The sequence below is a fragment of the Cervus canadensis genome, chromosome 1 (genome assembly GCF_019320065.1).
Source record: "Cervus canadensis isolate Bull #8, Minnesota chromosome 1, ASM1932006v1, whole genome shotgun sequence".
In the NCBI taxonomy this organism is placed as follows: domain Eukaryota; kingdom Metazoa; phylum Chordata; class Mammalia; order Artiodactyla; family Cervidae; genus Cervus; species Cervus canadensis.
The window spans coordinates 32,986,699-33,002,780 of record NC_057386.1 but is presented as its reverse complement, the minus strand read 5'-3'; the positions used below and the strand labels follow the sequence as shown (position 1 = coordinate 33,002,780).

At 53.2% G+C, this 16,082-nt stretch overlaps 2 protein-coding genes and 1 long non-coding RNA gene across 9 annotated transcripts in view; 1 reads left to right on the top strand and 2 right to left on the bottom strand.

The window, feature by feature from the left end:
• The window catches only part of NAA38 (N-alpha-acetyltransferase 38, NatC auxiliary subunit), a 23,303-nt gene extending 19,746 nt beyond the window's left edge, over nucleotides 1–3,557 (bottom strand). The window contains exons 1-2 of the mRNA XM_043475073.1: nucleotides 3,410–3,557; nucleotides 1,544–1,641 (exon numbers count right to left, since the gene is read on the bottom strand). Coding sequence (XP_043331008.1) covers nucleotides 1,544–1,624 — 81 coding nt within the window. The 5' untranslated portion in view covers nucleotides 1,625–1,641; nucleotides 3,410–3,557. The remainder of the gene's footprint in view (nucleotides 1–1,543; nucleotides 1,642–3,409) is intronic.
• CHD3 (chromodomain helicase DNA binding protein 3) overlaps nucleotides 3,044–16,082 on the top strand; it is a 25,095-nt gene continuing 12,056 nt past the window's right edge. For 5 of the 7 annotated variants that reach the window (XM_043475022.1, XM_043475018.1, XM_043475023.1 and 2 more), the window contains exons 1-15: nucleotides 3,044–3,329; nucleotides 7,896–8,008; nucleotides 8,494–8,664; nucleotides 8,922–9,046; nucleotides 10,446–10,729; nucleotides 10,961–11,091; nucleotides 11,249–11,399; nucleotides 11,567–11,760; nucleotides 12,084–12,317; nucleotides 12,513–12,716; nucleotides 13,249–13,460; nucleotides 14,178–14,309; nucleotides 14,676–14,775; nucleotides 15,174–15,365; nucleotides 15,519–15,719. In XM_043475022.1, coding sequence (XP_043330957.1) covers nucleotides 3,059–3,329; nucleotides 7,896–8,008; nucleotides 8,494–8,664; nucleotides 8,922–9,046; nucleotides 10,446–10,729; nucleotides 10,961–11,091; nucleotides 11,249–11,399; nucleotides 11,567–11,760; nucleotides 12,084–12,317; nucleotides 12,513–12,716; nucleotides 13,249–13,460; nucleotides 14,178–14,309; nucleotides 14,676–14,775; nucleotides 15,174–15,365; nucleotides 15,519–15,719 — 2,715 coding nt within the window. In that variant the 5' untranslated portion in view covers nucleotides 3,044–3,058. The remainder of the gene's footprint in view (nucleotides 3,330–7,895; nucleotides 8,009–8,493; nucleotides 8,665–8,921; nucleotides 9,047–10,445; nucleotides 10,730–10,960; nucleotides 11,092–11,248; nucleotides 11,400–11,566; nucleotides 11,761–12,083; nucleotides 12,318–12,512; nucleotides 12,717–13,248; nucleotides 13,461–14,177; nucleotides 14,310–14,675; nucleotides 14,776–15,173; nucleotides 15,366–15,518; nucleotides 15,720–16,082) is intronic. The other 2 variants (XM_043475020.1, XM_043475019.1) reach the window with 2 other exon arrangements.
• Nucleotides 5,884–9,403, bottom strand: LOC122445818. Its single transcript, XR_006270700.1, has 3 exons — nucleotides 9,344–9,403; nucleotides 8,192–8,344; nucleotides 5,884–6,022 (listed from the first exon to the last, which is right to left on the bottom strand). It is a non-coding gene; the product is annotated as an uncharacterized LOC122445818 (long non-coding RNA).

Genomic DNA, 16,082 nt, shown 5'->3' with positions numbered 1-16,082 from the left:
GCAAGCAGACAGACATGAAGGGAGGCAAGGAGATAGCGTGAACTCAACAGGCATAAAGGAGAAGAACAAGTAGAAGGGCAAGATAAGAGGCAAACCAAGACAAGGAACCATGGTAGGGCCTGGAAGGTAGACAAACCAAGAGACGGAGACTAAAAAAGTGATAGAGACAGGCAGGCGGGGAGACAGATGGCTAGAGAGAGAGTGGTGGGCAAACAGCCAGAGAAGCAGACAGACAACCAGAGAGAGAAAGAGGCTGCCAGCCAGTCAGGGAGGAGCAGACAGGCAGGCAGGCAGGCAGACACCATAATAGGAGCAAGCAGGTAGGGAGGCAGGGGGAAACAAGGAGAGAAGAAGAAAAATCAAGAGGTCAGTAGGGAGAGAAAAGAGAACAGGAGATGCAGGCAGGCAGAGGAGGAGTTGGACAAGAGGAAGAATCAGGCAAATGAACAGATCCACATGCAAAGCACACTCGAGAGAATGATGAATGTGTGTACAGGGATGCACATGGCCACCTTTAGCCACCCACACCTGCAGCTCATGGTTCGCGTGGCAGGCAGGCAGAGGCGCTCAGCACAGGGGGAGAGGCCGCCCAGGCGGAGAGACTGCGGTGCACCATGATGTGCAGGGCTGCCCACATGCACGTGGGGACACTCTTCCCAGACACATGCGGAGGGGCCAGAAAGGGGGGGAGCCAGGCACACATGAGGAAGAGGCATACGCAGTCAAGAGCCAGGAAGACAGACGTAAACAGAAAGAAGACAGAGATGGAAAGTCACTTAGAGGTGACAGGGCCTGAGCGTCAAGGGATGAGAAAGTCTCGGTGAAAAAGACACACATACACAGATGCCCATATACAGAAAGGAGGGGATACCCAGATGGACTAGTACAGAGGGTCTGAGAAAGGAGACTTGACAAAATCAAATGGAAGAGAAATAGAGTTACACTCAGTACAGGAAGGATATGGGAGCTGAGGCAGGAGAACTCCAAAGTTCAGGTTAAGAAGAAGATGGAAATCAATGCTCAATAAAGTGCATTAGCTGGGGCTGAAGAGTGGCACATCAATAAAGAATACTTAAGCCTTGTAAGTAAAATATGCCTGTCACTATTATTTTCTGGTTGCCTACCCACCCCTTCCTCTTAAAAGGTGTTCCCAAACCCTACAGGGGCTGCTGAGTGGCTGGCAGCTATACTCAAGAGATAGTGAAACAACCCAGGAGAGAAATGATTCCACAGGCATGTGTTGGGAAGCAAGGGAAAGGTCAAAGTGAGATCAAAAATATGGGAGGAAACTGGAGTATTAAAAAAGGATGACAAGAACGAAACAGCATTGAACTGAGCTATCTGCCCTCCTTCCTTTGCAAGCACTGCTCAACTGGCAACGTTTATTTCATGACTACTATGACCAAATCTCTGGATGAGAAAGCTACTTTTGGACTCCTTTTCAACCTTCCATTTGATTCGTGGTATCACTTTAAAGATAAACATTGGTGTATAGTGGAAAACCATAGGTCAGAAAGTCAAATGAAAAATGTGAATCCCCTACCTCTTTCTTTTTTTCAGTCCCAGTTACTTTTCTGTTTCTTGGTACCTCAGTTTCTTCCACTTTATCAGTGTTGGAGATCATGGAGGAAGGGAAATATACTGAAATGGGAGAAAAGAGAAAATAATTTCACAATAGAACAAAAATGTTCTATTTACTCCCAAATTAATTTCCCAAGTCCGATGAATTTTATATTCAAGTAATTGGGGGAGGGTAGGACGAGGTAAAGGAGAAAAGAGTGAGGATAAAATTTACAATTATAAATCACTGAAAAGGCTGGGCAAAGGGGAGAATCAAATATGGACTCCTTTGAAAAAAACTCAATCATCGTATCTATTCATATCTCTCCCCCAAAAGTCACTAGGATTTCTATCACTTTTTTAAAGAAAGAAAAAAAAAAATCCAGTACCGCTTCTCACTTAAAAGATACCTACACAATTAAATGCGTTTTGACTTTAATGAGGTATGTAGAAACAGAGTTATATATAAACATATATTTCATCTTTTTCCTTTTCAATGCCTGAAGGGGAAAAAAAAACCTTCACATCAAACCACTCCCTTCTGAAGTATTCAGAAAAAAAAAAAAAAGCTTTTCTTTAAGAGAAGGGAGGTGGGGAGGAAGAGACTAGTAAAGAAAAGAAAAAAATTAAATCTAGTTGGACTAGTATCTAACTAGTTAACCTTTAACAATTTATGCTGATGTCAGACTGAGCATGAGTACTGATTAATGCCCCCCCCTCAAATATTTTTTTATAAGGGGGGAGTTAGTCACAGCAGCCATTTTTGTTTTATGCAGAAATCCTTCATGCCCCCCCCAACACGCACACACACTCACTCACTCACACACACACACTCAGTACACAAGGAAAATATCTCTATTAATCTGTGCACTAATCAGTTATGAAAAAAGAGAAATTTGTGGGTTTCTGGGTAGAGGCTTGGAGATGGGGGTATAAGAGGGAGGAGAATGGGGGGGGTGAAAAATGAAATATTAAGCCAGCCATTTTGTTTTAAAAGGGGATTTTTCCCCCCTCTCCCTTTCTTCATGGAGGGGGTGGCGGTGCTGGAGGGGGGGTTGTTTTAAAAATAATTTCCAGGCGGCCATCTTAGTGCCTCAGCTCTGAGAAATATTTCTGAGCGCCCCCCTCAGAATTTAAATATATTTAAAGCCACGAAGAGGGGGGTAGAGAGAAGTCGAAAACTTTTATATATATATATATATTTTTTAATCCCGCTCTCTTGTTCTCTCGGGAGGAAGGAGAGAAGGAAAAAAAAAGTCCTCAATTTTTTTCCAAGAAAAATTTTTAGGGTGGTTTGGCCCCCCTCGTCAGACGGCGGCCCCGAGGGGGGGTTTCAGAGGGGGGTGGCCCGGGGGTTTGGGGGGCTGGGGGAGGCGGTGAGGAGGAGGACGAGGACGCCGCCGCCGAGGAGGAGGAGGAGGAGGAGGAGGAGGTGGTAGCGGTGGGGGAGGCGGGCGGGCGGTGGGTGGGGGGGTGGTGGGGGGGCCAGAGCCACAGGATGGCTTCCCCTCTGAGGGACGAGGAGGAGGAGGAGGAGGAGATGGTGGTGTCGGAGGAGGAAGACGAGGAGGAAGAAGAGGGCGACGAGGAGGAGGAGGAGGTGGAGGCGGCAGACGAGGACTACGAAGAGGACGACGACGAGGGAGTACTCGGGCGCGGGCCGGGCCACGACCGGGGCCGCGACCGCCACAGCCCCCCCGGCTGCCACCTCTTCCCGCCGCCGCCGCCGCCGCCGCCACTGCCCCCGCCGCCGCCGCCCCCGCCGCCAGGTAAGCGGCCGCCGACTCCCTCCCCCAGCCAGAGCCGGAGCCGCTGGCGCGCGAGGCCCGGGCGGGGGCGAGGCACCCACCGCGCGGCCGAGCCGAGGCGAATCCGGGGCGCGGGGCGCCGTCTCGGGCCCGTCGCCCCGCGGCGGTCCGGGCGGTCCGGGCGGGCGGCGGCGGCCGCCCGGCCAGGCCTCCTCCCCTCCCCCGCCGCACCCCTCCCCCGCCGCCGCCGCCGCTGCCGCCGCTGCTGCCGCCGCCCGGGCTGAAGAGCGCTGGGCGCGAGCTGCGCGCGCGGACCGGGCCACTCGGTCGCGGCTTTCGGGGGAGGAGGAGGAGGAGATTTTTTTTTTTTTACCCTCGGCGGGGAGGGGGTAGGCAGGAAACGGCCGAGGCGAAGCCAGGGCCCCCTCCCTGGCCGCGCGAGGGACCGCGGAGACCCTGGCGGCCGGACGGCGGCGTGGGGGAGGGGCGCGTGGGGGAGGGGCGGCCGCGCGGGCGCCCCTGGGGCTCCGGCCCCGGTGGGGTTGGACCGTGGGGAAGTGGGGTTTGCCTGCGAAGAACGGACCGCGGCCCTCACCGCCCCCCCCATCAGGAGTTGGGAAGGCTGGGGGGGTGGCGGGTGTCCATCGGACCCCCCCACCTGCGGGGACTTCGGTGCCCGCCAACTCTGGAGCGTGCGGTGGCACGTGGGGGAGGGGTCGTGTGAATGTTTGCGGGCGGCTGACGACTAGGGGCAGGTGGTGGCCACACTCCATGCAGACCACTTCCTGGAACGAGACTGGCCCCGGCCCCTTCTCCCTTGCTCGTTCTAGGGAGCGCAGCCACTGGAGATTGGGGAGTGAGAGGAGAGTGTCTGGGACACCAGATGCCCCCAACCCCACCCCCTTTATCTCTCCTCTGCTCTCAGCTCTTTTGTGTCAAGTGCGTTCCCCCCCCTCCATGACCCCGTCAGTCTGGGGTGGCCGAGCTGCCCAGCTGCGACTCTCACGTGGCTGCCATTCACTGTCACTCACTCTCCCGCTGAAACCACCCACACCCTGACCACGTTGGGGGGCGTGAACTGCCCACCCAGCTGCTCTGCAGCTTGACCGTCACTCAGCACCCCTCCCCGGGGATGACAAGTCATCCGCACTGTCTAGGCAGTCTGCCCCGCGGTGGAGGGGCCTGACCGCTGCCTCGGGTCGGGGGCGCAATAGTGGCCCCCCTCTGGCCACCCTCTAAAGTATTCTGCTAGTGTTTTTCAGGATAGAGCATCTTTCGGGTGGTCACACCCCCAGGCCTCTGGATGCCTTGCAACACAAATGCACCAAACTTCAAAACGTCTAACATCATACTCTTTGTAAAACTGTCATATTGATCTGTGTGGCTTCTGTGGGAAATGTTCCTGTCTAGTGGAGACAGCCTTTGAGGGAGTGAAGCGGGGAGGGGGGTGGTACTTTCTTGGGGCGGAGGTGGGAGGGTGGTATCTATTGGAAACAGAATAAAGTCCACTTTCCCCCTCCCGGGCTTGTCCGAAAACGGGAAAAGTTTTTTTAAAGTTATCCCGAGAGAGCCCACTGATTTTGCAGAAGGGAAAAGGAATAAAGAACTGTGGGGAGGGGGTTACCTGGAAGACAGCAGAGGTGCTAAAGAGAAAACAAGGATGTCAGGTTAAGTTAGGGCATGAGCAGTTCTCCCATATGTGTATTCCGAACTTAGAATGTGGTATTTGGGGGCTTTTGATCCCGGATTTGGGTCTGTAAAGGGGAGTGCATGAAAGAATCTGAGGTCGAGATGGGTCTTTGTGTCAGTACTCCCTCCCCTTTTCCCTCTGCTTTCTAAGCATCGTCAAATGTTTTAAGAATTGTATATCTGAAATGAAAACCCATCTCCTCTCTCTGGCAGGGCAGTTTTATCTCCCTTTTAGCCCTCCAAGTCAAACGAGTGACCCAGATACACCCCCTCAGATGACTTTCTGAGGTAAAACTTTGGCGAAATATTTTTAGTCTGCCCATTATTTCTGTCTACGTAAGTGTGGGCAAAATAATCCTCCTCTGAGGCAATTTGTTTGGGCTGCCCCCCCCCACCCCGTCGTTCGCTTTAAGATGAACTGATAGGCGTTAGAGGTTCCTATTGTTTTTCATTCTGACGTCTTTGATTCTCACCATTTTGTTTTACATTCTTACCCAAGACCAATTTTTTCCCTTCCCCCCTCTCCAGTCTCCTTACATTGTTAAAGGTTTAAAATAATAGCACTCGTGCTGATGGGGGAAGGGAGCAGGAAGCCCAAAACTCATTTCTTCGCCCTCCCTCTTCTGGCAAGTCTAGAGAAATAATACAACATAATATATAGATGTGATTCCTTGGGGTGGGGGTGGGGAATGATTGTGGGTGGTGCGGAAAATTCTGGTAGTTTCTTTGCAAAAGGTCTGAAAATACAAACCCACCCCCTGCATGCAATACGCATGTGCAGCAGACCTATTATGGTGGTTCGTTGTGGGGGAGGGAGGGGAATTTGAGAAAAAATAAATATATGTGTGAGAGATTGATGGTGAGATTAGAAGAGAGGGGCGGGAGGCGAGGCTCTCGGCGAGGCTCCTCCTTCTCTCCGGCTCGCCAGGCCCCGCCCGGCCCCCTCGCCGCGCTCCTCCCTCGCCGTCTTCCGAGATCTGAGCCGGGATGTGGGAGAGTCTGGGCGCCCGGCCAGCATTGAGTGGCTGGTGAGGCAGAGGTTGGGACTTAGATTTGCTTTCCTGCCCTCCCTCTCCTTTCCTCGCCGTCTCCTTCGCGTCCCCGCACCACCGCCGTCTTCCCAAGTTGGGGAACCTCCCGCTGGGGTGGGGAGTGGAGTTAACTGGCTGCGAGGTCCCGGGGCTGGTGTCCCCCCCTCCCCGCACCCCCCCCCCCAAGCTGGCGGAGACCGAGGCCATTTCCCTGATCCTCAGCCAGTTGGCCTGCCCTTGCCACTGCCCCGGCAGCCTCCGTTTCCATGTTCATATTAGCGGGTGTCCCTGGGGTGAGGGAGCGCTGGCTGCGGGGCACGGCGTCTTACTGACTTCCTATTACGGTCCCCACTCTGTTTTCACACCCCCGGGCTGCCTGCAGGCACCTCCCCCGACCCCCCCCCCCAGCCCCCCAATTTTAGAGTGCCGTCCCGCGCGAGAGGGCACAGGATGCTGGAGCTGTGAGGAGAAGTAGCATTGAAGGAAGGAGGCGCCGCGATTCTGAGGCGCTGGAAACCGAGGCCTCCGGTGTAAATTGCGGCTAATTTTCCCTTGGCCGTTATGGGGAGAAGGATTGTGTGTCCTAGAGCAAGGGGCTGGGCCCAGCCCGGGCTTTCCCCTCCAGCGCTGCTGCCTCTGCCTGAGCAGGACAGGTCTGGCTGGTTAGTCTAGTGCTTGCTGGGGGAGGGAGGCCTCACACCAGGGCCTCACTTCTGTGTGGCATCCGCTGTGTCTTCCTCCTGAAGTAGTTACTCTCTGAACCCTCAGTCTCCACAGTGTGGCAGGGGTCATGGAGAATGGGGAGAGGGGACATCTGGGAAGAACCAGCCCCAGCCTCTCTGACAGGGACATCTGGAGAGAACCAGGGACCTAGCCCTGCTAAAAGCACGTACAGACTGTCCTCTGGGTTTATGCTCATGAGTATGTGATGCTTGTGCATTTGAGAATGCATTTGAGGGGGTGGGTCTATGCCTGTCCAGTGTCTTTGTGTGGGTCTCCCATACTGCTTAGATGTGAATGGGTTAGAATGCTTGAGACTACATTTGGAGGCAAGGGGTGAGACCCGGGGACAACGGGTAGGGCGCCTGAGTTCTGAAAGGGAACAGAGATGTGGATGTAGATTTGAAGGCACAATCGAGGCTGCTTGGGAGGAGGAGGAATGTTTAGGTAATTGTGGAGACCTTCTCCTGTGGGGCTAGGGGGTGACGAAGGAGCCAGACACCAAGATCCTGTGGGCCAGAAGTGAACATGGCTGACTGAGGATTTCTTTTCCTCCAGGGCTATGCTGGGGTGACAGGAGTCTGGGTGATTATCTGAGGAAGTGTAAATAGAGGCTTCACTCCTCACAGAAAGGATGTCAGGGCCCCAGGGTGTTAGTGTGAGAGCCCAGGTGTCCACCTTTGGCTCTGCCTTCTCAGCATCTGGCTTAGGGAGCTGCCAGCTTGTGTCTCCCCACTCCAAGTGCTGGGGTCAGGCCAGGCCAGCAGCTGGGCATGGCTTCCCCAGTTCCTGGGCAGGATGCCAGCTGGCTAAGTGAGGGGGAAGGCAGGAGGAGCCCTGGCGGCGACTAAAAGGACCTGCCACAGTCAGAGCCCATGGCCTAGAGCCTGGTCCCTTGTTAGTAGGAGGGGAGAGACAGGAGTGGTTTGGCTGCTCTCCCCTTCTGACCCCTGACCTCCCATTCAGAACCCAGGCATCCCAGAGTACTCGAAACACTCTCTGTTTGCGTCCAGCAAAGGGAGGCAAGGTTTGGAAGAGTTAATGCCGGATTTCCTAGAGAGCAGGAACCAAGGAGGTGAGGGAGGGAAAGGGCTGCAGAGACTGGGAGCCTAGAGGCTTAGGTTTTCTGGTGCTGTCTGCTCCAAAGATAAGGATGATATTCGACTGCTGCCTTCAGCATTGGGTGTGAAGAAGAGAAAGCGAGGACCCAAGAAACAGAAGGAGAACAAGCCAGGAAAGCCCCGGAAACGCAAGAAGCTCGTAAGTGTTATGCATGCCTGTCTCTACAGTGAGGCTTGGAGACCCATCCCAGAGACCTATGGTTTCTCTGGGCCTGATTGCCATGGGGACCCTGAAGTCAGGGAGACCTGACTCCCTCTACCTGCCCCACCCCCACCCCCGCTAGCCTGTATCTCCCAGGTCTGGGACCCTAACCTTACTCACTCCATCCTAGTGAAGAGCCCAGTTGTCGACTTTACTTGTCCTGCAGCACAGAGAAGCTGTTGGAAGCATTGGAGGTAGACTGCATGAATTCACAGCCCAGTAGTCCTCTGTCTTCTTGGGCAGCTTATTTAGCTCTCTGTGCCTCAGTTTCCTCTACAAAAAAAAAAGTGGATAAAAGTAGATTAGTTGCTGTCTCATAGGATTGTTGTGAAGTTTAAAAGAGACGATGATATTTTGTGCTAAGAGGAGTTCCTGGCACACGCTAGGGCTCAAGAAATAGTGTTTTTATTTCTCTCCCTTAGGACAGCGAGGAGGAATTTGGCTCTGAGCGAGATGAGTACCGGGAGAAGTCAGAGAGTGGAGGCAGTGAATATGGAACCGGACCAGGTCGGAAACGGAGACGGAAGCACCGAGAAAAAAAGGAGAAGAAGACAAAGCGGAGGAAAAAAGGGGAGGGAGAGGGGGGGCAAAAGGTGAGTAGATATGGGGAGTGAGGGGAAAAATCTATATCAGTGATAAGCCTGACTAGTAGGGGAGGGAGAGCCCTGGGCGAGCAGGGTGACAAATGGAGAGGCTGTGGTTTATGAGGAGTGGGATTGGGCTGGGAATGGAGCAGAAAGCACGAAGCCCGGGGAAGCTGGTGGGTGGGCAGAGAGGCATGTCAGGGGGGCGGGGGAGCCCAGGACTGGAGCTGGGAGAACACCTGCCTAACAGAAGCCTGGTATCCTAGCAAGTGGAACAGAAGTCATCAGCAACCCTGCTTCTGACCTGGGGCCTGGAGGATGTGGAACATGTGTTCTCCGAGGAAGATTACCACACACTCACCAACTACAAAGCCTTCAGCCAATTCATGAGGTACAGTAGGGCATTTCATGAGGTACAGTAGGGCTGGGGAGCCCTCACGAGCTGACACTTTTAACTTGGGGGAGGCCCTGGACCCCTCTAGGATCTAATGAAAGCTAAGAAATGGCTCTCCAGAGAAATTCACAGCACAGACACACAAAATTCCACATGTAATTTCAGAGAATTCCTGGACTCCCAGGATCCAAGCACTCTAGTCAGGAACTCTTCACTAGGGATTAGAGTTCCACTGCTAGGGTAGAAAACTCTGGTGATCGATGGCTGTCCCTGCTCTTAACAGTTCCAGTTTACCCTGCCTGACTTTTCTTCAGACTGGAGTGGAGAGGTGGCATCAGTGTTTCCCAGTTTCCTTTGCTCAGTTATCAAGTCTTCTGCCCTTCCCTTAGACAGCAATAGTAATGGAGGATGCAGGCTGAGAGTGGGACCTGCAAGTCAATAGCTTCTAAAGTAGAGGAGAGAACAGTAGAGATGCCTTTGAGGAAGCAGGCACTTTAGCAGAGCCTTTCAGCGCTCTGGAGACAGCATGCTAAAATTCAGGTCCTGGTGGCTTCTTGGGCAACTCACTTCTTTGATCTTCAGTTTCTGCATCTGTAAAATAGGCAAATAGTATGTACCTTGAAGAGGGACTGGCAACCCACTCCAGTGTTCTTGCCTGGAGAATCCCATGGACAGAGCAGCCTGGGGGGCTATAGTCCAAGGGGTCACAAAGAGTCAGACACGACTGAAGTGACTAAGTATGTACTTTGGTTGGGTTTTGATGGGGTGGTGGATGGAAAGCTCAGCCCATTCCATATTCTGGGGCCAAGCAGAGTTCAGTCCCTGGTAGTGGTCATTAGTCTTGGTGTCTCACTGCTTCTCTACTAAAGACAGTGCTTCTGTCAGCACCAGGGTCACCTGTGTCCTCACAAGAGCTTAATACTCACCTCAGAGCAGAACCAGTGTAGCCCATCAGACTCCACCTAATGGGACCCTTCATCAGGTTCTACCAGGACCTGTGGAACTCATGAGAAAAACACAGAGAACCATAACAGCTCCTAGTAGTGTTGTGAGGATGGAATAAGATATTGTGTGTAAAAGTGTTTTAGGGACTGTAAAGTAGTTGTTAGAAGTAGAGCATTTTTGGTAATCTCGTATCTTTTGGTTTTATCCTATTTAATCTGCATTTAAATTTTATTTTGCCTATTCCTTTTTTGTTCTTTCATACGTTTTTCTTGTTTTGTTAAACTTTTAAAAACTTATTATTTGTTTACTTTAAAATTGATGTTACTCATGAGAGAACATGTTTACACTACCCAGGAACCCAAGCTTGTACATTGACTTAATTGCTGAGGGAAATGGCAGTAGTCCCTAACCATCTGTGAAGGGTCCTAGTCTCCTGCCTCTGTATTTACAGGCCCCTGATTGCTAAGAAGAATCCTAAGATCCCAATGTCTAAGATGATGACCATTCTCGGGGCCAAGTGGAGAGAGTTCAGCGCCAACAACCCCTTCAAGGGGTCGGCGGCTGCTGTGGCAGCGGCAGCAGCAGCAGCAGCGGCAGCTGTAGCTGAGCAGGTGTCAGCTGCTGTCTCCTCAGCCACCCCCATAGCAACTTCCGGACCCCCCGCCCTTCCACCACCCCCTGCTGCTGATATCCAGCCCCCACCCATCCGAAGAGCCAAAACCAAAGAGGGCAAAGGTAAGAAACCTTCTAGGCCGGACAGCTGTCACCCCACCCTCCAGACTGCATGTTTTCAAATTGTTGTCCAGAATGCTTATCTCCTTGGCCCTGATGGTTGGCAGAGTGCTTCCCAGGAAGGATCTCAGTAAGACCATAGCCCACTAAGAGGCCCAGAGACCTTCGTGGCCTCCCTTATTCCAGGATATCCTGACCTCAGGCTTTTCTCCCTCACCTGCGTTCCTCACGCAGGTCCAGGCCACAAGCGGCGGAGTAAGAGCCCCCGAGTGCCCGACGGACGCAAGAAGCTTCGGGGAAAGAAGATGGCACCACTCAAAATCAAGCTAGGGCTGCTGGGTGGCAAGAGAAAGAAGGGCGGCTCGGTGAGCGGCCCCTCCCATCTGTTAAACTCCTGGGGGTGGTCAGGGACCCAGGGTCCAGACACACGGGTCTGTGAGGACAGTTAGAGTGGGAGCCCAAGGCCTGGGGAGGGGAGTGGAATCCAGCCGGCGCCCCTGACAGCCACGGGGCTATGGGCAGTATGTTTTGCAGAGTGACGAGGGCCCCGAACCGGAGGCCGAGGAGTCAGACCTGGACAGTGGCAGTGTCCACAGTGCCTCCGGCCGCCCCGACGGCCCCATCCGCACCAAGAAACTAAAACGAGGCCGGCCCGGAAGGAAGAAGAAGAAGGGTGAGGGGCATCAGCTGTGTGTGGCCCTGACAGTCAGCCTTCCTCTCGTTCCTTTGCTGTCCTTCTTATTTTCAGTTGTGTCTTCTTTATTCAACCCTTTTCTCTTTCTCTCCCCTCCCCCATTCATTTCTCTTGGCTCCCTTGGCCTCCACTCGGGTGTATGACAGTTCTGGGCTGTCCTGCCGTGGCTGGGGAGGAGGAGATTGACGGCTACGAGACAGATCACCAGGATTACTGTGAGGTGTGCCAGCAGGGTGGGGAGATCATTCTGTGTGACACCTGCCCTCGTGCCTACCACCTCGTCTGCCTTGATCCTGAGCTTGACCGGGCTCCTGAGGGCAAGTGGAGCTGCCCTCACTGTGTGAGTACTGGAGCCTCCTCTTCGTCCCTCAGCGACCACCTCCTCCATCTCTTGACTCTGTGATATCACTTGTCGTCTTCCTACCCCCAGCTGCCTGGGCCTCTCAGCAACAGATGTTTAAGGGCCCAGGATCCTCGTGTGTTCCTCTCCCTCATCCCCTTGGCCCTGCCAGATCAGCGTTTTTTGAAACTGAGGTGTCCTGTTTGTTCGTTCCCACCAGTCTTCTCTGCACTTCTAGGATCTAGGCTTCCTGGTTGGTCTCTGTCTTCCATTCTCACTCCTTATCTTCTTTCTTGTGTCCATGTCTGTCCTTGGCTTCCCAGGAGAAGGAGGGAGTCCAGTGGGAGGCCAAGGAGGAGGAGGAAGACTATGAAGAGGAGGGGGAGGAGGAAGGGGAGAAGGAGGAAGAGGACGACCACATGGAGTATTGCCGCGTGTGCAAGGACGGTGGGGAGCTGCTGTGCTGCGACGCCTGCATCTCCTCCTACCACATCCACTGTTTGAACCCCCCACTGCCCGACATCCCCAACGGCGAATGGCTCTGTCCCCGATGCACTGTGAGTGGACCTGTCTCTCAGGGTTTCTTCTCAGCCCCAACTCCTTCTCCATCTCTGGGGCCCAAACGTCCAGCTCTTTCTTTCTCCTCTCCCTGACACCAGACCTTTTGATTCCCTTGTGGGACTCCCCCACCCTCCTACTCTAACATGGGGCTCTTTCTGCCTCTTTCTTTCCTGTTTGTATCCACCTTGAAGTGTCCTGTGCTGAAAGGCCGTGTGCAGAAGATCCTGCACTGGCGGTGGGGGGAGCCACCCGTGGCCGTGCCAGCCCCCCAGCAGGCAGACGGGAATCCGGATGCCCCACCACCACGACCTCTTCAAGGCAGATCCGAGCGAGAGTTCTTTGTCAAGTGGGTGGGCCTGTCCTACTGGCACTGCTCCTGGGCCAAGGAGCTGCAGGTACAAGGGTGTCTCTGTCCCCGTCTCCTGTGGCCCAGTTCACTGCTGCTGTCCCTCTCTCACCCACCTCATCTCCCATCTTCTGTCCCCTTTGTTTTCCCTCATATTAGGTCTCTGGCCCCCAGACCCTACCGGCTCTCTCAGTTTCCATACTCGGGTCTCTTGGTCTCCAATTGTCTCCCTCAGTCTCTATTAGATTCCTCCCCTGAGGTGTAATGGAGCCTCCCTTAGCCTGCCTTAATTCCCATCTCTTCCCCTTATCTATCTTAACCACATTTCACCGACATCTCCAGTCTCAATAACCTGTTCCTTCCTCATTTTACTTATTACCTCCCCACTCAGGTCCTGTCTCGGACTCCATTCTCTTGCGTGTTACTCATTCTCTTGCTTTGACTTTAACTTCCTGTGTCCTTCATCCCACCTCTCCCATGGCTCATTTTCCCATACCATCCTCACTGCCGGCCGCTGCCCTGGCTCCTTGTGTCCCCTCAGGATGTCGGGACTATCTCTTCCCTCCTCTGTGCCCCACCAGCTGGAAATCTTCCACTTGGTGATGTACCGAAACTACCAACGGAAGAATGACATGGATGAGCCCCCACCCCTGGACTATGGCTCTGGTGAGGACGATGGCAAGAGCGACAAGCGCAAGGTGAAGGACCCGCACTATGCTGAGATGGAGGAGAAGTACTATCGTTTTGGCATCAAGCCAGAGTGGATGACCGTCCACCGGATCATCAACCACAGGTGAGCCGTTGGTCCACGGGAAGGCCGACCTGGGTTTTGCACTGTTCTTGTTGCATTTTGGCCCCATGTCAGATATTGATCTAACTGGGTGATTCCCACTGTAGCCCCAGCCTCTCTCACCTTGTTTCCTCTATGGAGGTGGGAGAAGCCAGGAGAAAAGTCCAGCCCAGCACTGACACCTTTGTCCTTGCTTCCTCTAATCTCGAACAGCTTAAGAAATGACACAAGAGTCTGGGGATTTGGGTGTGATAAAAGCAAAACATGATTTATACAGACCAGTGTTTCTAGTACTTCTGTCTTCATAGTACTTATCACTACCAGCGTTTTACTGTCTTTTCGTTTTTCTGTTTCATCACTGCCTTCTCCAGTAGCACGTGAGCTCCATGGAACTCAGTCATGTGTGTGCTTGGTTCTGCTGAATCACCTGTGCCTGGAACAGTGCCTGGCATGTCGTAGATGCTTAGTAAATACTGATTGGATGAACAAATGACGTTGAAGCTGGGGATGTTTCATGATAGTTGATTTTTAGGAAGTCATCTGGAAAAAGTTAGGGTAGTCCTTCAGCCTTTCTAAACTCCCTTTCAGAGGCCCACCATTGAGGATTAGGTGACAAATTAGGTGTGTTAACTGATAATTGTGTTTATTATGACTCTTTTCTACTTGTGACACACATTATTTTTCTCCTCCTGCCTCTTCTTCTGGCTTCCCTCTTCACAGTGTGGATAAAAAGGGGAATTACCACTATCTAGTGAAATGGAGGGACTTGCCCTATGACCAGTCCACATGGGAGGAAGATGAAATGAACATCCCTGAATATGAAGACCACAAGCAGAGCTACTGGAGACACCGGTGAGTGAACCAGATCGTGGGTTAGAGGGCGTCTGAGGGTGGGGGCATTAAATGAGTTACAGTAGGGACAGACTTAGTCTAGAATTTAGGGTAATGGGAGTTGGGGCTCGGTTGTTTGCAGTGGAGTCCATAAAGAGGCAGTGTGAAGAACAGAGATAAGATCTAGCCTGACTCAGGGGGAAGAGGATGCTGAGGAGTGGGGAGGGTGGTCTCTAGAGCTGAAATCCAGGGGGTGAGTCTAAAGAACCTGGGAGAAAAGAAATGTATGAAAATCCAGACTATGGAAAGTGGGAAGTAGGTCTGGAATTGGTTCAGAAGACAGGGGTCCCAAGGCCCCAGTCTCATTCAGACCCACTCTTTTCCCAGAGAACTAATTATGGGGGAGGACCCTGCCCAGCCCCGCAAGTATAAGAAGAAGAAGAAGGAGCTGCAGGGTGATGGGCCTCCCAGTTCTCCTACTAACGATGTAAGTCCTCCACTTGGCCTCTCTCCCGTTTCTGGAGCCTCAGGGATTGAGGATTTCCTGGGGGCTTCTGACAGAACATCCCAGAGGTTCCACAGCTTCTTTGAGCTCTTCCTTCAGTCAGCTTTGCCCTAGGTTTACTGGGGATTTGCGCACAGGAATGAGAGTCTCCAGAGACAGTTGTACACAGGCCTCTTTTGCTGTTTCCTTCCCTGCAGTACTCCCAGGTCTTGTTTTAAGGAATGAGGAGGAGGCACTGCAGAATAGAACTTTCATAAGCTCAGGCCAGAGGAGAGGGACTCGCAATCCCACCTGATAGCAATGCCAGGGACGGGGGGGAGGAGACCAGGATCAGATGAGTGGCTTCTGGTTCCCCTGAGCTTTCTGACTTGATTCTACAGCCTACAGTGAAATATGAGACTCAGCCACGCTTCATCACAGCCACAGGAGGCACACTACACATGTATCAGCTGGAAGGACTGAACTGGCTCCGCTTCTCGTGGGCCCAGGGCACTGATACCATTCTGGCTGACGAAATGGGGCTGGGCAAGACCATACAGACCATCGTCTTCCTCTACTCACTCTATAAGGAGGTGCTGGCTCCGAGGGCCCTAGCCTGGACTGGGGAAGGTGGGAGTGGAGGGGGAGGCAGAGGACTAGGGGAGAGGCGTGGCAGGCAGTGGAGTGGGGTGTACAGCTGCATGCCTCAACTAATGGGCCTCCCTCTCCCCACCTTCCACTCCTAGGGCCACACAAAGGGTCCCTTCCTGGTGAGTGCCCCACTCTCTACCATCATCAACTGGGAGCGGGAGTTCCAGATGTGGGCACCCAAGTTCTATGTGGTGACATACACGGGTGACAAGGACAGTCGAGCCATCATTCGTGAGAATGAGTTTTCCTTTGAGGACAACGCCATCAAAGGTGGCAAGAAAGCTTTTAAGATGAAGGTCAGCCTCCCCACCTCATGTCCTTCAAAGTCCTCAGATCTGTCATTTCATTGCCCCAACCAGAACTTTGATTCTTATATTCCCCATTCAGCTTTCTCCATCCTTCCCCCACCTTTCCTCATGCCTCTGCTCTCCAGTCCTGGAGATGTAGCAGGTTATTCCTGGGGGCACTCATGGATCTCTTCGAACTGGACAGGTGGGGGAAACTTGGGGGCCACATCCTGTAGTCCCTGCGTGGAGTCAAGGTTGGAGGCCTGGACTACTAGCTCCCTTTGGGGGTCTCAGGACAGGATATCTGGGTAGAGAATGTGGGTGGGGGTCTAGATGCTCGGGCGCAGGCTGGCAGCCACATGAACCATGGTT